The sequence below is a fragment of the Cyanistes caeruleus genome, chromosome 12 (assembly GCF_971803275.1).
Source record: "Cyanistes caeruleus chromosome 12, bCyaCae1.hap1.1, whole genome shotgun sequence".
NCBI classification, from domain to species: Eukaryota; Metazoa; Chordata; class Aves; order Passeriformes; family Paridae; genus Cyanistes; species Cyanistes caeruleus.
The window spans coordinates 11356936-11377530 of NC_141712.1; the positions used below are offsets into that span (position 1 = coordinate 11356936).

The 20595-nt window shown below is 36.4% G+C and overlaps 1 protein-coding gene across 48 annotated transcripts in view; it reads left to right on the forward strand.

Moving 5' to 3' along the window:
* FTO (FTO alpha-ketoglutarate dependent dioxygenase) overlaps positions 1-20595 on the forward strand; it is a 223412-nt gene that overhangs the window by 95328 nt on the left and 107489 nt on the right. For all 48 annotated transcript variants that reach the window (XR_015275399.1, XR_015275400.1, XR_015275392.1 and 45 more), the window contains one exon: positions 237-361. Coding sequence is in view for 29 of the 48 variants with exons in the window: in XM_086847628.1 (XP_086703754.1) it covers positions 237-361 (125 nt within the window). In the remaining 19 variants the exon portion in view is untranslated. The remainder of the gene's footprint in view (positions 1-236; positions 362-20595) is intronic.

The window sequence follows — 20595 nt, forward strand, 5'->3', positions numbered from 1 at the left end:
GATACTTAAGGCAATGAGATTTTAAGGTTTACCTTATGTGCCATGTATATTGATTAAATACCAAATATATGGTGGCCATTTCTAGCCATCATTTACTGTATTGATTTGTCAGCAGTGGAACTGTAATAAAAAAAGCTATTGATTTACTGTCCTTATTTGCTTATGGGCTTTTTATTAATTTTACACATTGTTTCCTATTTCTAGATTATAATTTTTATGTGTTTCCTCCCTTTAAGACAAGTCTGGTCCTCTCTGAAGTTAGAAAAGAGCAGCAAATTGAGGAACAAAGGAATGAGACCATCAGCTGCTTCCTGCTCCTTCTTAAGGAGAGACAAAAGCTGCGTAAAGAATGGACAGCAAGGTGAGAAATACTCCTATAAATCCCCTTGAGTGGGGAAAAGTGACTTTAAAAAAAATTCTAGATTTTCACTGCTCAAATAGTAATTCCATATTTGTGTGGGGTAGGCTGCTCCCTTAATCATACACTACAGGCTACTGATAACAGCTTGGTAGGCAGTGCTCAGATCTGAGGAGTGGTGCCACCTAAAGTGCCCTCAGGTTTTCCACAGATTGCTGACAATGTGAGCCCTGCTCTTTGCTGGAATGCTCTGCTAGAGCTACACTTGGCTGCTTCCCTCGTGCTCCTCCCATTTCCCTGTGCTGTGCTGCTGGTGTTAACTGGTGCTGGGTGAGATGGGCATGCATGTAGGTACTGCTCACTGCCAGAGATCAGGAGATGCTACTAACAGTGTTTAAAAATTGGTTTTGTACTTGGTAAGGTTTGTGGTACTGGAATGTAACCAGCTGAGTGCATTTCAGAAGCACCAGATACACCATACTTTTAGTTTGATCAGAAACAGGTGAATGAAAGAGGATTTCCACCATGTTTCACCTTGTCCTTAGGCTCCTGAAGGAGTTGTCACCTTTTTTCACATCTTTGTCTAAAAGCTATAGGTTTATACTAATTTTGTAATCTCTTACTATTTTCTTATTCTATATTGACATAAAATATCTATCAGTCTATGAATTTTTTCTGCCAAATATAAAACTTTCATTTAAAACCAAGAGGTGTTCCTTACTTACAATTAGATACAGTTTTTAGTCAAAAGTATTTTTAAATCAGATTTTTGTTATTGAAATTTAGCATTTAACTGGCATGATTGTTTTGCCTGTGCTGATTAAAGCTAAGGGAGATGCCTTGTATTTTACTGGTGTAGTTCCTGAAGACTCTGAGATTGCTTTTAAAATGTTATCCGTAGATTTTGGGGCTAACACTTGAGTATCTTTTCTGCTCCAAATAATTACAGCAAATGAAGGTGAAACATTTTAGAAAATTTAGATAAAAATTTAACATAATTACCCATAATTACTTTACAAATTACAGGTTGCGTTTTATAAGTTTGTGTTCCAGTGAGCATGGAATGTTTATTTGTATGGTACTAATTTAAGATTTCAGAAGTAAGCTGGCTCTAAAATATTTTCCATTTTATCATGTGTGTTTTACATTTTTCTTCTTGAACAATTTAAGGGATTTTTGTAAGTTTTTTTTTGTTCTGGTTTTATTTAATTTTTTTTTTAATTGGTTGGGGTTTTTTGGTTTGGTTCTTTTTTGGGGGGGGGAGGTTGTTTGTTTTGTTGCCTTCCATCACCATGCTTATGAAGTAATGCAAATGTTTTACTATGTTGGAAACAGAGGAAAACACTTAAAGCTTTTCTGTGGGACATGTGCATCTTCGTTGTGAAACGGAATAGAAAGCTTTTGATGAGTGTGATACCTTTTTAGAGTTCATTTTGTCTAACAATGATTTCCTAATATAGGAAGTCATCAGAGATCATGGCACTAATGAGTAATTTGGAATGACTGTGGGTTTCAGTGTGCCTGGCCTCGCTTGCTGCTCTCAGGGAGCTCCGGGGCTGGAGCCAGGGCTGCAGTTGGAGACGTAGCCCAGGCTCTGACACAGCAAAGCTGCAGCTCCTGGGGGGTGGGGAGAGGCACAGGCAGATGAAGTGCAGGCCTTCTTAAAACCAAACACCTGAAAGAACATTTCAAGAGCATTGTGCCTTGAAAGTTCTGAAAGAAAGTGTCCTTTGAGTATTAAATATCCATAATCCTTTTTCTTTCCATTTGATGTTTCCCATGCCAGTGACCTATCTGGGAGTCTCATCCATATGATCTGCATAAAGAGACTGTTACTGTACACCTCGCTTGGCTCCATCAAAGCCTCAGCTCAGTGTCTGCAATGAAACACTGCCTGTGGCAGCCATGGAGCACACGGTGATGAAAGTTATAAAACGTCCACCGTGGTACGAGCAGGGCTGCCCATGTTTTAGAGATCAGTCTATTGTGTACTTTGGAATTACATGAGAAAAATGTGCTTGGACAGGAAATAATTAGCACTTGTCAAAGGGCAGGCAATAGGTTACAGTACTTTACTTTCAACAGGCTATCAGGGGATCAGCTAGATTAGATAATAGAATTTTTTTTTTCCTGTGGAAGTTAAATACAGATGACTCTAATTACCTTACATTGTGCATTAGAGAGCAGATTGTGAACAGTACAACTTCAAGAAATTTAGGTCAATGAAGGGAGGGCAGCTGGCAGAAAACTTCACTCTGCGCTTGGTCTTTGTAGAGTTATGTAGTATTCTCTTCTTTCTTGTGTTTGATTTGTGTCATTAACAGCTGAAATAAAAAAAAAAAACATACATGTTGGGAACTAGTAACACAAACTGACTGAACTTTTGGAAATTTAGCCTTTCCCTAGAAAGGTATATGAACTGTTTTGGTATGTACCTACTCAGTTAAAGCATATTCTCGTGTTAGTTGCTTTAAGTTGTACCAGTGTTTCTGCATATTAATGAGCTGAAATGACTCTTTAAGATTGTATTTCAGCTCCACAGCCCCAAACACGTGGCAGTGTGCTTACTGTTGCACTCACATTCATAGTCATTTCATAGACTTGTGATGCAAAGATGTCATCAGTATCTTAAGTTACCTGAGCAGGTCTTCCAGGGATTCAAGTTCTCTGAGTGGTAGTGATCCACAATACTTCATGTAGGACTTAGTGAATGTCCTCTGAGTGTTAACAGAAATGGTCCAGAGTTTCCAAAGCCCCAGATTTGTTTATACTGCGTGATACTGCCTGATGGACAGGTTGTTATTGGTGTTAAAGAGCTGCTCTAGCCCTTTGAACTGACCCCTTCTTGACCTCTGCTTACAGAAGGTCACTGTTCAGCTTATAAAGTGAGGGGAACCTCAGACTCTACTGTAACAAATAGAGGGTGAAGGGAACAGCTGTGAATTTTGGACTAACCATGCAAACCTGGATAGACTTTTTTAGGGTCACTGTATGATAATGAAAATTGTTACCAAATTATATGGAAATTTAACAGCAATAGTGGGAAAGAGAGGGTGGAGTCTAATGCATTTGGTTTGATAAATGAAGTGTGAAGTTACCCATCTGGCTCTAGACAGCCCTCTTTTTCTCTACGAAAGGGAAACATTTAAAAATAACCATGGTACATCTAGAATCAATGACCCATACAGAGAGCTGGAATAGATCAAGATTTAATGGTGACTGTGGAAGAAATTATCATTTGAAAAGTGAGACAAAGGATGAGAAAGTACAGTTCAATATCTGCACCTGATTCATTTTTTTAAAAGGCCTTAATATTTTTCCCTGTTGATGATGTTATTGACATTTTTTATTTTGCTTTGTAACTGGAACAGAAAAGTTGTTACATCACAAAGAAAAAAGAAAAAGTGCTTGAATTTCAAGAGAGAATGTTGCACTTCTCCTGATCAGCAAGTGCCTGAGAGAGCTGGGCTATAGTTAAATAAAACTCTAGCTCTTATTTTTCCTAATAGAACTTCTATCATGTTATAATAGCATTGTCTTTAATGCTTGCATGACATACTGCTCTTAATTGCTAGTAAGTTTTTGTGGTATTTTTCGTAGACATACATTTACTACCAAACTAATTTGTCATCAGTAAATCAACAGGAAGATTAATTTAAAGGGTAGTGTTTAACTGCACTGACTGCTAGGAAAAATTATGGTTAGTTAAAACATTACTAAAACATGGGGTTTTCAAATGGAAAAATTGTGTTAGTCCAAAATGGTTTTATTATAACACAGACTCTGATGTCCATTTTTCTATTTCCCTCAGTGAAATTGTACATTTCTCATGGGGAGAATTTGACTAGATACTGGAAAAGTTTTGGAGAAAAAACATAATTTTGGAGAAAAATGTAATGAAGTGGAAAGTTTGATAAAATTATTTATGATTGTTGAATTTTTATAGGTGTGCTACTTATATGAATTCTGAAATCTTAGATGATTCTCTCTAAATCATCGTCTAATCACAAATTGACATAGTGAAAATAGAATAAACATTCAATAAATAATCTGTACCGAAGTAAACACAAAATTCTTCTGGATCATGAGATAAACAGCAGAAAAGTGTTAATTGATTATATCTTGTAAAAATCAATAACTTATAACCTTGCATCATTAAAATAACACAATAAAAATATCTTTTTATGGGGGTCATTCTATAACCCATAATATTGTAGATATTTTGTAGATTGGGTCACTGTATTTCTAGACTTTTTATATTTTTCCATGGCAGTGGAAGAAAGAACATCTTACTTGTGACAAATCATGTTAGTTTCAGGTTTCAAGTCAGATGTGAGCTATAATTCCTCAGCATTTTTTGCCTTTGTCAAACCCCTTCTTAGATCTCACAATTTTGACATAACAATTTAAAGGTATGTGGGATTTCTTTTAGTTAAAATGAACACTTAAACTACAGAGGTAGTCTTAGCTCTCAACAGTGAAATCTGGATTTTTATGTCGGTATTTATATAGGAATGTAAATTATAAGTACCTAGTGAGAAAATTGAGTCCTAATCTGGATGACACTCTTCAATTCTATAATAAAAAAAATGAAGAATCCTAGAGGGGAAGCCTAAAATAGTGTGCTTGTTAAATAAGATACAAAGTGGAGGATTTTATATATTTTATTTTCTGTTTTGAAGAAAAAGTTCATTTTTTCTTCTTACACCTAACCTCCTTATACCTTGGAATTTCAGATCACAATTAAGGAGGTAATTGAGGTAGATTTTATTCTTTTTAGCTCTGGTAGGAGAAAGTGGTGTCAATGTAAAGAAGGACCATGTTTCCTCTGTAGCAGAGGAATGTTGATGGGTTAAGAAGTTAACATGGGCTTTGGGAAAATCAGAGGGGTTTTTTTCCCTTTCTGTCACAAGCTTTGTGTTTGAGTTTCAGGAGCTCATGAATGGTGTTTTTCAATTGAAGAGTGACAATACCAGTTCAAAGACTGGTTGAAAAATACTGAAATGTTTTTTAACTCTCACATACCTGGCAAGATGATAAGTATATGAAACACTGTGAACTCTTCAGAAAATACTCTAATAGGAGCTACAGCAGTTCCCAAGATTTTACAAACTACAGAGGTATCAAAGTTGTCAGGGGGGTGGGGGGGAATGGTAAGTATTTGCATTGTGGTTGTTTTGTGTAACATGAGAATGACAGATTTTTATTTTTTTTTCCATGTTGTGGAATCCAGTATCCATGTTTCTGATATTATTAAGGATTTCAGTACATACAGCTCTATGATCTCTAGTGTGTTTTTTGGTAAGAGTTGTTCCCTCTGAGCAACGGGTCTCAGTAAGTTAGCAATGAGCATACACCAAAATTTTGTTTCACCATTTTGGAAATCACAGGGAAAAAAGGTTAAAATTACATTTGAATTCTTCCACGTTCGTACTTTAGATATATGCTTGTGACGAGTCTTTAAAAGAAGAAAATGAAACTGTTCAGCACTATCATGTAAGCTAAACCAAGTTTTCAGAACATAGGCAATGCACAGAAAGTAAATTGTGGCTGAGTAATCCTGAATACTTCATGTTAATCAAGAAGATGCTTTGAGTCAGACTGAAAACCAACCTTGCATCTTTCAAATGAATGGAGAAAACACTGCAATGTCGATGAAGTTGTCTCCTGCCGTAGTTATGCTTAGACTTCAGCTGCCTTGATTGACCTTTGACTTTCCTCCAGTTGCTTGTTGCCAGATTTCTTTTGCTCCTCATGACCCTTCCTGTTTTACTGCCTCTGTCTTTCACCTGTGTTCCTTGTATGGAGGAGTCTTTGAAGCAGCCAAGCTTGGGATCAATAGGTACAAGTACTCTTCAGAACAATGGAAATGCAGCTTGATTAAATGCTGCTGTTTAGCTGTTCCTTTGAAACTGTCTTGACCCTTTACCCTTGGAAAGACTATGTGTTTACAAGCTGTGGCTGCTTACAGAAAATCCTGTCTCTTACCTTGTGATGTCACTATGTACACAGAAATACTGTGCAGAAAAAGTTGTGTAGCAGCCTAAACCAAAAGGTATTATAGGGCAGGATAAGAAAAGCTGCACAACTTCACCTCTGTGTCTCTGTGTGTGGCTTTTTTTTTGTGTCAGACTCTGTCATTAAGGTGCTTCATAGGGATTGTTTAATCTGAGTGTCTGCTTTATTATTTTGGTTTTATTTTAATGGTTCAGTTCTGAAATCCATAGACAGATGCATCATCCTGTACCTGAGTAACTACCAAATGAAACTTCTTTGACATTTTTCTTTTTTGATTTCATGATTTATTCTTCTTGTGCTAGATGAGTTTTTCAAATAATTCAGTGGCACTTCCAAAACTGGAAAATTACACAAATTTAGTTGTTATATATAGTGCAATTAAAGCTTAAAAAAAATGTGATAAAGAATTTTTGCACTCTATCAGAGATTATTCAGTTATTTATGATTTTTATGTTTGGTTTTACTTGGACAAGCTTTTAAAGTCAGCATGGGTGAAATTTCTTTATTTATGTAAGCTTTCATAATTGCAGTACAAGAAAGATAGATAGTGTTGTTTTTCCAGTGGCTTGACAATGATTTGCTCACTACCATTGGGAGACCTGAATGCTGGAAATGGAGATTATTGCACTTCCAGGGTACAGGATACTGGAGATTGACTGGATCACAGGGGTGACAAATTTATAATCTGTGGAGACCAAGTGTTAGCCACATCATCAGACAGTTGAACCACAAAGTAGCATTAGCATCTGCTGTCATCCTTTCTGTAGGAGAATGGTGTCTACCAGAGGCAGGGGAAAAGGAGAAAGGCTGGGGTTTTACTGTGTGTTTTACTGTGCCCTGTAGCTGCCCACATTAGATAAAGATGTGGTGTTACAAACTGGGAATAAGGTGTGAGTGTTCCAGTGAATGAAAAATTATCATAGGTTTATTTTATTTATCCACTGAAGTCTATTTCTTCTGCAGTATCAATCCATTCTTTCCTTTGCCTTCAGCAAAATATGCTAATGTCATGGTATGTAACATCCATTAAACTACTGGCAAACTTACTGTGAGCACAAACTTTGTCTAAAATTAGACATTTAAAATTAAGAGTCTGAAGACAGAATTCTCTCTCCTGTAAAATAGAGAAGCCTTATCCAAACAGGACTATAATGATTTTAGTACCATTATGGTCACAGCTTTATCTATTGTAAAGCAGAATTAAATGTTTAATTTGGAGGTGTGTTAAATAATCCATATACATTACCAAAAGTGACAAAAGAGAGGGGTGACTTAAAGGGTTTACCCAGCCAAATGGTGCTGATCATGTTGTACCATGAGTGTAAGTAAGCAGATTTTTACATAAATTCATGACTTAAGTCTTAAAGGCAGTCAGCCTTGTGTTATTAAAGTTTTTCCACAAACATAGAACTTGATGGCTCCAGGGATTGGCAATGAAATACAAAGCCTTTTGTTTTCAGGTCAGCAGTTTAAATATGGTTCAGGTAGGTAGTGCCAAAGATTATTCCCATTGGGTATCTGTGTTTGATGGCCTATGTAAAATGCATCGGCTCTCCAGCCCTGGTAGGCAGGTGTGTATATCACATAAAGCAACTGCTGCAGCTGACACTAATTGGTAGCCTTGCTGGCACTTCTGGAGCAGCCAAAAATTAAATGGATGTTGAAACTGAGCAAGGTGCTGTCAATGCTCTGAGCAGTCTAGGCTGTGGTGGTGAGGTGGTGATAAGCCAAAGAATGTCATGGATTACTGAGGGTGAAAAAAGAGGATCAGTCTGTTGCATCCCTCTACAGTTTGCTTGTATTAAAGTTATGGCAGCACATGCAGATAATCATGTGCTGGGAGAGAGGGCGAATTCCTGGGAAATCTGAGCAGGATTGGTGAGAGGAGTCCACAAGGAGGTCAAAGAATGGCTTGGAGATGTATCAACTAATCTGAGAAACTAAGATGAACCAGAGAATAGGATGTGATTTACTTGCTTATTTTCACTACTAATGAGATCTTTTGGGTATTTGAAGAGTTTGACTTGGCTACTAGTATTTGTTCCATTCATTTTGTATTAATTTTCAATACTTAATATATCATTGTTGTGGAATTATGAAATTATAAAGTATGCTGATGTTTTAATATAGCCAAAAAGGGAAGTTGGAATTTCTTAAGTTTAAGAGGGGGGACCTATTACAGAGCATAAATTGCTATCATAGTATTTTATTTTGGTAAATGACAGCAGCCCCCAATGGGAACAGTGCTTAGAACATACGTACTAATAGGAGAAAATCCCATTATAACTTGCTTGAGTAACTTGGCCAACTGAGAACTCTTTCAGAGATATGCAGGTATAATAACTAGGCAAGTACATAAGAAATAATTGAAACAAGGTATCTTGAACAGTATCAAAAAGATTGAGAAACAGGGTCTCAAAATGCAGTTTATGGGAGAAGCCAAGAAATGTATATTGAGTGTTAAAGTGAGAGCAGTAATACTGGGAGAAAAGAGGATTCTGTTGGAAAATGAGAGTTCTGAGAATTCTCAGAGCTACCAATAAGAGGGTGTTCTACTTTTTCTGCAAGGGTAAGCTGAATGGATCTATCAGTTATGCGCATGATAGGATGGAGTTACATTTAGTGCCAAATTATGAAGGAGGATGTTTTTTTGTACAAGTTTGGACAGTACTTATCCAAAACTTTTGCCAGTTGTTTTTAGGCAAGCCAACATTTTCTCATTTTTATTTTCACATATTTAATAATGTGAGTATTTGGTCTTCCTGAGATATAAAAAATATTTTTACCAGAATTATTTTTGACCACTTAGCCAACATGAATTTGAGCAAGTGCTCAGGAGAGGTGAAGCAATCCAAGTGCCCACTCCAGTGTAGATGATTTGCTGCCTGCACAGCATGTTTATTGTAAGGCATAGTGCACTGCATAAAAGATCTAAGTATTTTATATTAGACTGTCCTGAAAGCACTTGAGGTATTTGCCCTTCTTTTTCTACTTGGGGATATGGATAAGCTCCAAATCCAGGTGTGTATTATTAGGGATTGAAGGGGAGGCTGGAGGAGGGGAAAGCAGAGGAGGAGAAGGATTTGAGAGGTAAGAGGATGCAATATTGGAGGAGGTTTTTGACTGTTTTGCTTGCCTGTAGGTGACACTGTTGCATCATTTATCTGTACATTTTCACATATGTTGTCCAGGGACAAAAAAAAGTTTCATTGAAATAATTTGAGGGATTCAAAAAAATACATTCCACTAATGATTCTTTAAGCCTTGGCTAGAGAGTGGAGTCTTAAACAGGTACATGAATTGCGTGTTCACCTTCCCAAAGATGGCAGCAGTTTATAATACTCTTTGTGATTAACTAGTTCACTAGCATTGCATCTTCAGTAATCCCTTGAAAGGTGAGATTCTAAGAAGATTGCTCTGCATGTTTCTAAAGACTAATGTAATAAAGCAAGATGATAATACACTGATGAAAAAAAAATCCTAATTTGCTGCTAAATTACAGCAATATAAAGTTAAAATGTTTTTCTTTGCTCAAGTAATTTAAATTAATAATGTGTGTCATTAAGTGAAATCTCAGAGAGGATTTTTTCTTCTTTGCCATTAAGTCTGCTGGCTGCAGCAAAAATGAAATATTCTATGAGGCTTGAGCAATCATCTATCTCTAAGCTATGGTGTGCCTGCTGCCAGATGTTCAGGTGCTGCTGCTGCTGCTTTGACATGTATATCTCTTCCAGGCAAAAAAAAACACAATATATACATCAGTCCAGGTGCAAGGTGGCCTTGCCAGCAAACCTGCCTCCTCCTAGCTGTGACACTCATCCACTCCCCGTCAGAGTGTGTACGTTGGAAGGGGATTGTAATTAACCCCTGGAAAGCATAGGTTTCACTAAAGTGATGTGCACAGTAATGATATTGTTAGCTTCCTTAATTTCCAGTTTCACCATCAATTATGCCATGTGTTTCATCCAGTTGGTGCTACCCTCCCAGTGTTAATTATAACCTACAAGACTGTTACAGTTAATTTTATGGCAAGCATATTGTCTCTTCAAGGCTCCACAGCAGCTCATAAATTATCTTGAAGGTAAAATGTAACTTGGGGAACTAGTTATGAAAATTCCATCCATCTCGCTTAGGAGGTGCAGCTGCTACTGTCAGCTGCCTCACTGCTGCATTGTGAAGGAATTATGGTGGGTCAGGTTTAAGAGGCGAGGCCCAGGCTGTCACTGAGGAGAAAGGCTGTCCTGGCCCTGTCAGACAAGTACCTTCTGCCAGTCCCTCGTGGTTTCACTTTGCAGGCAGTAAAAGGCAGGCAGTGCAGGTGGATAGTCCCCAAGCTGTCTCTATTCATTACTTTACAGAAACTTGTTTTAGGTAGGCAGGTACGGAGACCTTTTCACTGTTGTCATAATGTTAGGCATCATCTGCAAAGTGCAAGATAGATAACTCTATAAATAACTCGCTCTTCTGTTGGGCTGGGCTGGTGGAGAAAAGATGATTAGCACTGTAGAGGCACATGAAATAGCTCGCTGGTTTGTAAAATGACTGTTGGTTTAATTGTAGCAATAGCTTGGTCTGGAAGAGCACATCTGTTCGCCTTTATTTCACATACACAATAAGAGGAGGTGCAATTTCACTGCTAAGTAATTTGTGTTGGAGTTTCACATTAAATAAATTAGCATGGGTTTATATGGGCTTTATTTATGACATCTGTGTGTGTGTCCTGTATGTTTTTGCTGAAGGAATTGCAAAATATTGTTCTTAATAAAAGTGAGGGGCAATAATAAAAACAAAGCAGCCCATTGCTCAGAACAATGAGATTGGCATTCAGTGCTATTTATATTTTAGTAATATACTTTTATTTTTACTATAATTCCTTATTCTTTGTAGCGATAACACAAGACTACCATAGAATATAATGTCTTATTCTGCTGTCTTTTCCTTTAATGTTTTGTATTTCAATAGTTTTAAATGCTGTTAAACTTTGGGTGTTCCTTTAAGACTAAAACCAAAGTGCAAATCAAATTTCCTGAGAGGCTTTTTATTCTTCCACTCCTTACCTTTCGAAAGGCCTTCTGTGTTTATGGTGTTGTTTCCTAACCTCATTTACAGCTGGGAGGGCACATGAGAAGGAATGCTGAAAGCTGATACTTTTCCATAGGCAACCACTGTGCAGATGTAGATGTACAGACTCATTGTGAATGAGTAAATGTTATGAATTAAATTGAGGAGAAAATGAGCAAACACAGTAATGAAACACAGTAAGGGTAATTTATCTAAATATATATTGTTTGTTTGTTTTGACAGTCTTCATTCAATTTTAATTATTTTTGGTTATTCATTACATAGGGAAGAAAACATTTCCAAGATAGTGCTGACATTGTAAATTAGACCTTTTATATGTTTAAAAAGGGAAAAAAAGGCTTATTAGAGCCTGAAAATCAAAACACTTGTATGTGTAGTTATTGTTGTAATGTATGTTCTTTATTTCTTTTCCCCTGGAATTTACAGTAAATATGCCTTGTGATATCTTTTAGAGTTCTATCCTTTTCCCAGAGTCAACAGCACATATTTTGGTTTATTCCCAGAAGAAACCATTATGTTTCAACTGACCAGAACCCTATTTCTATTTATTTAGTTTGTTTAGAGGGAAGGTATGCATTAGGCAGAGCCTTGGGCCAAGTGAGATGTACAAAGAGGATCTCCTCAAGAGTAGATCCAGAGGTGTTGCTTCTCAAAGTTCCTTTTTGGCCTCATCCTTTCCTTATCTCCCCCAGAAGAGAAGGGGGAAAGTTCTAGGTGTTGGTAGAATATCCCATTTAATGTGAGGTTGCTTCACCCGGTTTTGTGTGTTACTGTCTCCTACACTGTAGGAGATAACAAGCCTGTAAACAGAGATTATCCATAAATACTGACTGAGTAACTCCTCTGTTGTGGGATACTCCCAGTTAGGATTCTGCATCCCCTGGGGGTGTGTGCTGCAGGGTAGTTCTGATGAGTGTGTGCACTACAGACGGCTGGGATGGAAGAGAGGTCTGAGAATTCAGATGTCCACAATGGTTTCTTAGGAGATAATTTGCCTGCTGCCTATCCAAAACTCTAACATTTATTTTGTTTAAAATCATGTGAGAATACCTGGATTATTGTCATCATTGTCTCTTCCCAGCTTGATTTTGCACCGTTACAATACTGCTGAGTTTAGGAGTTGCTCTTGATTCAAGTTTGTGAGACTGAAAACAGAATAAGAGCACAGGTCCTGGTAAATATGCTTCACATTTTCTGGTGACAGAATCTCAGACTTTGATTGTGGTCCTGTTGCAGAAAGAGATGCATCTGATTTGAGAAATCTTTGTGGTTTTAATTTGACACATGAAATGGTCATTACCAAAGTAATTCCCCTTTAAAAATAAGAATTTTTTTATGCAATTAAATGAGAAAAGCTTTTTTTTTTTTTTCCCCAGAATAAAGTACCTTTATTTCTTAGCTCTTGGCCAGCTTTGATAGGAAAAATCTGCATTTGGAAAGAAAACTATGAAGTATTAAAAAATTATTTTTTGCAAAAATGGATTGAATTAACTGTAACATAATTGGAAAGATAACAACTTAAGAGTTGGATCCACACCACTTAGTTTCACAGGTAGACACATTTAAAAAATATTTCCTGCTTGACATGACTCATTATGTTCTATTATCAACCCAAGAAAAACTGAATTTATAAAATAGCCTCAGTATTAGTTATTAGATTGCAAAAAACACTTGGAAAACAAGGATTTTAGGGATTGGTTTGTGACTTTCTTATTTATGACACAGAATTTAGACTTTTGTTTGTTGTAAAATAAGTAATTTAAAAGACCACAAACTCAAATGTTTGCCAGCTAAGTGCACTATCAGGCAAATGTATTTCCAAGGATAAAAATAATTATAGCTCAAATATATGTAAATATAAAAGTGATTTAAATCTATGATAGGTTGTGTAGCTGAATGTTGAAGCTTGATGCTTCAAAATATATAAATAAATTGTTATTTTAATATTGCTGTAATAGACAATGGGGGTTATAATTTTCTACTTGTTAATAGTTAATTTTAAGCTCAAGTAGCCTGGGGTGGGGAAGGCCTTTGTACAGTTTAAATCTTCTGAAACCATTGGAGTGCTGAATGGTGTTGACCATTTGCTTATTCAGTTTGCCCATAAAACAAGTCATCAATACTGCTTCTCTCTCTTGTTGTACTCTCATATAGGATGTTCTGGTGTGAAATACATTTTATAATATTTTATTTCAAAATATTCCCATGCCTGGCTTTGTTTTTACTCGGAGATGGAGAATCACTGCTCTTCACTGACATTTAAGGCCTTCTGACTTGTTTTTTCTCCAAGACAGCCATTCTATAATTGGCCTTGGCTGAGAAGTCTATAAGTAGGATTGCTTAACTGCCATAATACTATGCAAATGTAATTGTGCAATCTGAGTTACATGATTAAAAAACAAAATGTTGATATGTATTTGGTTCCTGAGTCAGCAAAAGTATAAAACAAGATCAATTAAAGAACATTGATAGTCTCTGAAGGAAAACAGCTTGAAATAATATAAATAGAATCATTCATGTAAGTTTGCACATGTTCAAGGCAAGCTGTTCTAAGTGTTTCTCTGACTTTTAGCATGAATTCAGGTCGTCTTGTCATTCTGTGTAACTGCACACAGAAATACTTTGTTGAAGACATTCCATTGATGGAGTTGGTCTATACTTAGAATTTCTTACTGTGTACATTGTACAAGGAAATCCTCTTGGTGTCTCATCAGAATATTTTAAAACAAACAAACAAAGTGGCCAAAACAAACAAAAAAATCCAGCAAAAGAAAACCAAACCCCCCCTAAAATTTTATAATGTACCAGTGTTTATGAAATATGAAACTTCTATTTTTTTCTCACTGGAACCTATTAGCACATGCATTATGCTAACATAGATGGTGTTCTTACAAAGTGTTGACTTTATCTGCAGACTCTTAATTGCTAACTGGTATGGACAAGTCTTCCTTCAATTTTTGCTAATTCTTGGGTTTTTTCCTACGAAGGACACTGTAAGAAAACAACATGCTGTCAAATATTTAAAAAAAAAATAAATTAGGCATACAACTTTTAAAAATGTATCAATTATGAGGGGCAGTTGAAGATGAATACAGAAAAATAATTTTGTTTGCCTGCTCATTTTTTTGCTCAACGCCTGGCCCTTATTTAAGCATAATATTTTTCTGTGTCACATACAAAAAAATAACCCTGCAAGATTTATTGGCATTTGTATGGAAAAAATGAAAGGATTTTCATGTTTTGTAAGAAACTTAATACACTCTCACAGATGGCCCAGCTCAGGTGTGATTTTAATTATGAGATAAAACAAAGCCCAACACAGTAGGAAGTAGTCTTAATAAACGGCCTGAAGCTTTTGTCTTCATGTGTCAAAAAGCCTTTTTATTGTGTGATGAAATTTTTTTCCTAGTTGTTTCTAAAAATTAGTTGAAAAAAAATACAAGGGCTTCCAAAGTTCACATAAATTATTTTGGTCAAGTTAAAAACAGGATTTTTTTTTTTTTTTATTTTTTTTTCCCCCCTTTTTTCTCCTAACAGGCTTAGACTTCTGCCAAATGATAGAAAAATGCATAAATAATAATTAGACCTGCAAGGACACAAGTGCTTTATTTATAAGTTAAATAATTTTCGATTTAGATGTCATTGTTTATTGCAGTATCACATTGCTTAGTAGTAACACAAACTGAGAATTTGCTAAGCTTGGCTTAAACTGCACTATCAGAAACTAATATTAATTTAAACCTGGCTATGGTATTCAGCCTTCATTATTAAAACACAAATAGTATGATCCTGTTGTTAAATATTACTAATATATTATAATAATGTTGTAGTGTCTTTCCCTTAGTGGGGAATTATGAGGACCTCATGTTAGGACCTCAGTGTCCTGACATAGTTAATTATCCATAGATAATGGTTTTCAGCAGTGGCTGTTCTGAACATCACAACCTCACTGTTAAGGGCTTAATAAATATTTGCAGACTCAGGTGCAGAGCACCTACGTCCTCCTCTGCAGAAGCAAACAGCTGTGGTTGCCTTCCTGTGCCATACATCACCCCCAGCCTCTCATTTGTCCTGGCAAACCTAATGGTGCAAATGGCAAGTTTTATGTCCTGTGCTCGACTGGGGTAATGTTTGCTGCAGAAATGCTAGCTTACCTTTCAGGAGTCATCTGTCTTTTCTAATGCAGAAATATCTTAGGAAGCTGAGACTTCTGGTGTTCATTACTCGAATGCTGTTGTGTATTGATAAAATTATTCAAAACTTCATTTTAGAGTGTATGACCACTATCATCACCCATGCTGGAAGGTGGAAAACTATAACCAGATGGTTCACAATTGAAATCTGTATCCACGAGCTTACTTTTAGGGGACAGTTATTTATAATAATTATTTTAATTATAGGACAGTGAAGAGCTTAATCGTAATGAGCTTTTACAAGTAATACAGGTTAGGGGTTTTTCTTCTGTGTGGTTGAATACATCTCATGGGAGGAAGTACCCTTAAGCTCCACGTAGCTGTGTATCAGGGCTTATATTATAAAATAGGGCTTGGGAATATTGGCTGATGCTTACATAACATCCCAGCTGTAATTGCTGTTGAATCATGGAGTGGAAGGAGGAAACTCTAGGTTTATGTACCTGGAACTAAGGCACATTCAGGCAAAGACATTCTAGAAATGGAATAACTTCCATCATCTTTGATGATGAGTAGTCAGTGAGCTTCTCTGTCTAACCAGTTACAATAGCAGTCATATTTGACATGCTACTCAAAAACTCTTTGGCATTCAGTCCAAAATAAATTCAACAGCTTAACTTCTTTGTATTTTTCTTATAGATTTCTGTGCTTTCAACAAAGATCCTAAGGGGAAGTTCTTGGGTTTTCCCCCCCAGAAGTTCTGATTCTTTTCTTCCTCCTTGCCTTGCAATCCATGCATTATTGATCCTCATCCTGTTCCATTTTTGGATTTTTAATTAATCTTGTCTGGTCATATTCATCATTTATTATGAGGGGGTATAATATAAAGAGTAATTTATTATAGATTAATGATGTGGTTCAAGTTTTTTGATCATGTGCTGATTGAGGGAGCATTTTAAAGAACACTGTGGTCTCTATTCTACAGAATTTATGGTCCAGTTTAGGTATTAAAATGATCCTTGTCTGTCCTGTTCTGTACTAAGAACTCTGATTCTCAGATTTTCTAGGAAATTGGTTATTGCTGAGCAGGGGAAGCAACCATGATTGACTTGCTTGGGTTTCTGTGTAGCATGGATCCTCAGCATTGGCTACCCTGGTCTCTGAAACATCCCTAACTGGTTTCTGGTTGTCAAACACACGAATTTTATTATTCTCACCATTCAGCCAACTGTAGTGACTGTAAGAAATCAATCTTAATAGTACTGTGACCTTTACGTTTCAACTGAAGTTGTGGTTATGGTGTTGCTTATTCAGTTACTAGTTACTACTACAAACCTAGAGGAAGGAATTTTCATTCTGATGTGTGCTGATTGTCTTTCCTACTTGTTAATCCAACCCTGGTGATTGACCCTGGGTGAAACACAAGCTGGCATGACTGGTCTGTGCTGCACTCAGAGATGCTGCATTCTCCTCCTGCTCTGGATGTGAGCAGTGCTGACATGTCACTAACCTGGCCTGGCTATCTGGCCAAAAAGTTCTTAATGTCACATAAAGACCCCAAAGTAAATAAAGGGTGCTGTATTTCAGTGGTGATAGACTGTTAGTCCTAAGTGTTATGTCTCCCCATCAAAGATGAGATGAAATGACAGTGCTCACTTTCCCTTAAATTTCAGTGGTACAAACCTAAAAGTTATATGAAAAGCATAGACTCCAAGATTAAAACTCAGTGTTGTATTAATTTAAATCATATTTCTTTCTGATTGGGTGCACTTTAAATTCTGTTATAACTATTCTGTTGGTAGCCTATGTCCCTTTGAGTCATTAACAAAATGTAACTGATCTTCATCTGTTTGGTTGAAGAGGGTAGGGGGGTTTAATCTTCAAAATAATCTAGGCAAGAAGCCTTTGGCTCATGAAAGTAAATGTTTTCGATCCTTTGTTGTCAGATACCACAATTTTCTGCACAGCAAACTTAGATGAAACAGAAAACTGATACACTGAGCCACTGGAATTGCAGTCTTGTAATTTAGAAATATCCACTTTATCCTTTTTAATTCACTGAGATTCTTCAGTCTGAATCTGATATATGTAGGAGCCAAGACAAACAGTAACCATTTATAATCATTCAGAACAGTTTGGATTTCACTCGAATGTAAAGCCAAAGAGTTCTTGGCTTTGTTTCATGTGTCTTACAGGGATAGAAAGTGTATTTAAATTGTAGTATTCACTATAGCTGCATGTTTCTGTAGTATCTGCAAACTTTTATTTTCAGCATTATAAAGATGTGAAAATATTGTACACTAAAATTCTCACTTTACCAGCCAACAAACTCAATTTAAGGTCTTTTAACTTGCTAGAAATAGTGTCCATAAAAAGCTGTCTGCAGTCCTTCAAGCAGGAGTGAGAGAGCAGTGATACCAGGGGCACCGTTCATGTGCTTAGAGGAAGAAGAGGGCAGCTGTGCATCCTTTCTGTGTGGGGCATTGCCCTGGAGTGCAGACACCTATAAAGAGTTTTGATACTTCAGAACACTTCAGAATTCACAGCTGACTTGCTGGGCTTTTAAAGAGCAAGTACTGAAGCAGAGAGTATTTGCAGGACTGAATCATAACATTGTTTTTGTGATTTACTTGTTTTAAAGGTATTTTCCAACTAGCTAGAATGACTTTGATTGGGTGACAAAAATGGAAGCTACATTAATTTTGCCTCAGGAGTTTTAATCCTAGAATTATAAAAGCTATCAAAATCAGCTCTGCCCCTCATTTTAGTATGTTACTGACCTACCACCCAACATGTGTGTGCATGCACACCTGACTTCCAGGTATGTGTGTGGAATTGATACACAAGGAGTCCTTCTAGTGAGGAGAGTTTGCCAGAATATCATTCAGAATTTGTCCTGTCTTGCCCTGTCCTTCTGAATTATAAATAACTTAAGAATTAGAGCAACAGTGTAATTGCTCTGTATCTCCAAAAAGTTCTTTTTAGTATAGGTTAAACTATGTATTCTACATTATATAGCATTTTGAAATTCCTAGATGAAATTGGCAATACATATGACAATGAAAAAGAGAGAAGCCTCATGTTTACAAAATCCATGCTGGGATGTTGCATGATGGCAAAAACATTATAGTGCTCTACTCTTTACAGCTGAAATTTGTGAAGTTTTGCCCTGGACATAGGTAAGTTTATGGTGAGCTTTCCACATCTGGGGTCAAGCAAAAGTTGTGTTTTCCTTAGACATGAGTTGGGCTGGCATTTCTGACAGACGTGTAAACAGATGCAAGCGTTGTTGCTAATGACAGGTGATTATAAGTGGCATGGCTGCCAAGGTAATTAAACCATGCCTTGACAGGAACATTTGGTGAAATGGTATTTCAGCATTAGAAAAATTGTTGCAACACTTTTTTTCCCTGCTAAGCTATAACCTGAATATCATTCATTTTGATTCTTTGGCCACAGTGCTCCCAAACCTGCTCCCTGCTTTATGTACAGAAGTATTGAGAAATAGCTGAATAGCACCAGTACATATCAGTGGGGTTTTGGAGCTTTCAATTGAAGCATCTGCTTGTAAGAAGGCTTTTAGCATATAAATACAGTATAAAGTCCAGCATGGAGGGATTGGTGATGTATTACCTTACTTTATGACAAGATAATGGTTATTGTGCCGGATTTATTAATGGCTGAATTATTGTGCTGCTGTTTGTCATATATTTCTTATTGGACATCTTAACTGCTTTTACTGCTGCAAACTGTAGTTTCTAAATCTATTTAAGATTTTTTTTTGTGCATGTGAATGTACTTCACAATGAAATACAGTTCATTCTTGAAGTGAAAATAATGGTTGCTTTAGTAGTAATGCACTCAATATTACAACTTTTATGAACTTCAGGAAGTATCTTCTCAGCTCTTCGTATTGAAATTTCATAGTTTAAGATTACTTTCTTTTCCATTCCAATTTCTTTAGCTGATGGTGAATAATGCTAAAGTTCCTTATTGATCTCAGAATTCCAAGCAATTCTTTATTTAAAATATTCACTCACATATTGCATCAGAGCAGTGCAAAAATTTGGTTTAATCCTATAAATTAATCAAAATAGATTTAATAAAATATGAAAGATCTAGTTTAGGGATATTTTTCCATTATTCTGTATGAAATTCATTATAATCTTAGGATGGAGTCTAACTGCTCACATTATTGATGTTCCTTTGGTTTTTGCTTCAGCCTTGAAGCAATAAGTGTTTAATATAATAATCTCAGCTGAAATTCTGGGCTTCTATGAAATTTGGGAGCAGAATTTAATCCTGTTTATTTTTTGTTCAGGGCACTCAGGATGGAAAGAAATTATTTCTCCCTGCATGTTGGTCAGGACTTCATTAAGCAGAATAAGAAACTGCTACAAATACTCAATTGCAGCTAATACAGTCTTAACATGTGGGCTGGGTACTTAGCAAAGGGTCTGTGAAATTTAGTAACTTTAAGTTTAAAGGTGGTTTTTAAAAATGAAATTTTACGTATGGTGAATTAAACTTTCACATCAGTTTTATTTGAAGAGATGCAGTTAAATGGCTTCTTAGATACATTCTTGTGAGAAGGTAAAATTGAGCTAAACGCATCAAGATGAAAGGGAAATTTTCAATGTCTTTTGTTGCCTTTTTTTTTTTCATTCTCCAATCACCCAATTCAAGTCTCTCAACTTTCCATCCCCTGAATTCTGATGAATGAGCTAATAGGATGTTGATGTTCAGTTAATACAATTGTAGCATTTTAAGCCTGAGAAAGATCCTGTAAATAATGTGTACGGTCTAAAGAAGCTGGCTTGAATGCATCTGATGAATTCAAGTGTGGCAGAGGTGAGTGGTGTGCCTGTCAAATGCTGCAGCAATGACCTAGCAAAGCAAAGTAGTGCCTCTACAGAAAAAATAAATTAGGGGATCACTTGTAAGGATTATAAAGCTGAGAAGAGAAAAGGTAACTGGCATTTTTGCATTTAGAATTTCTGTGTA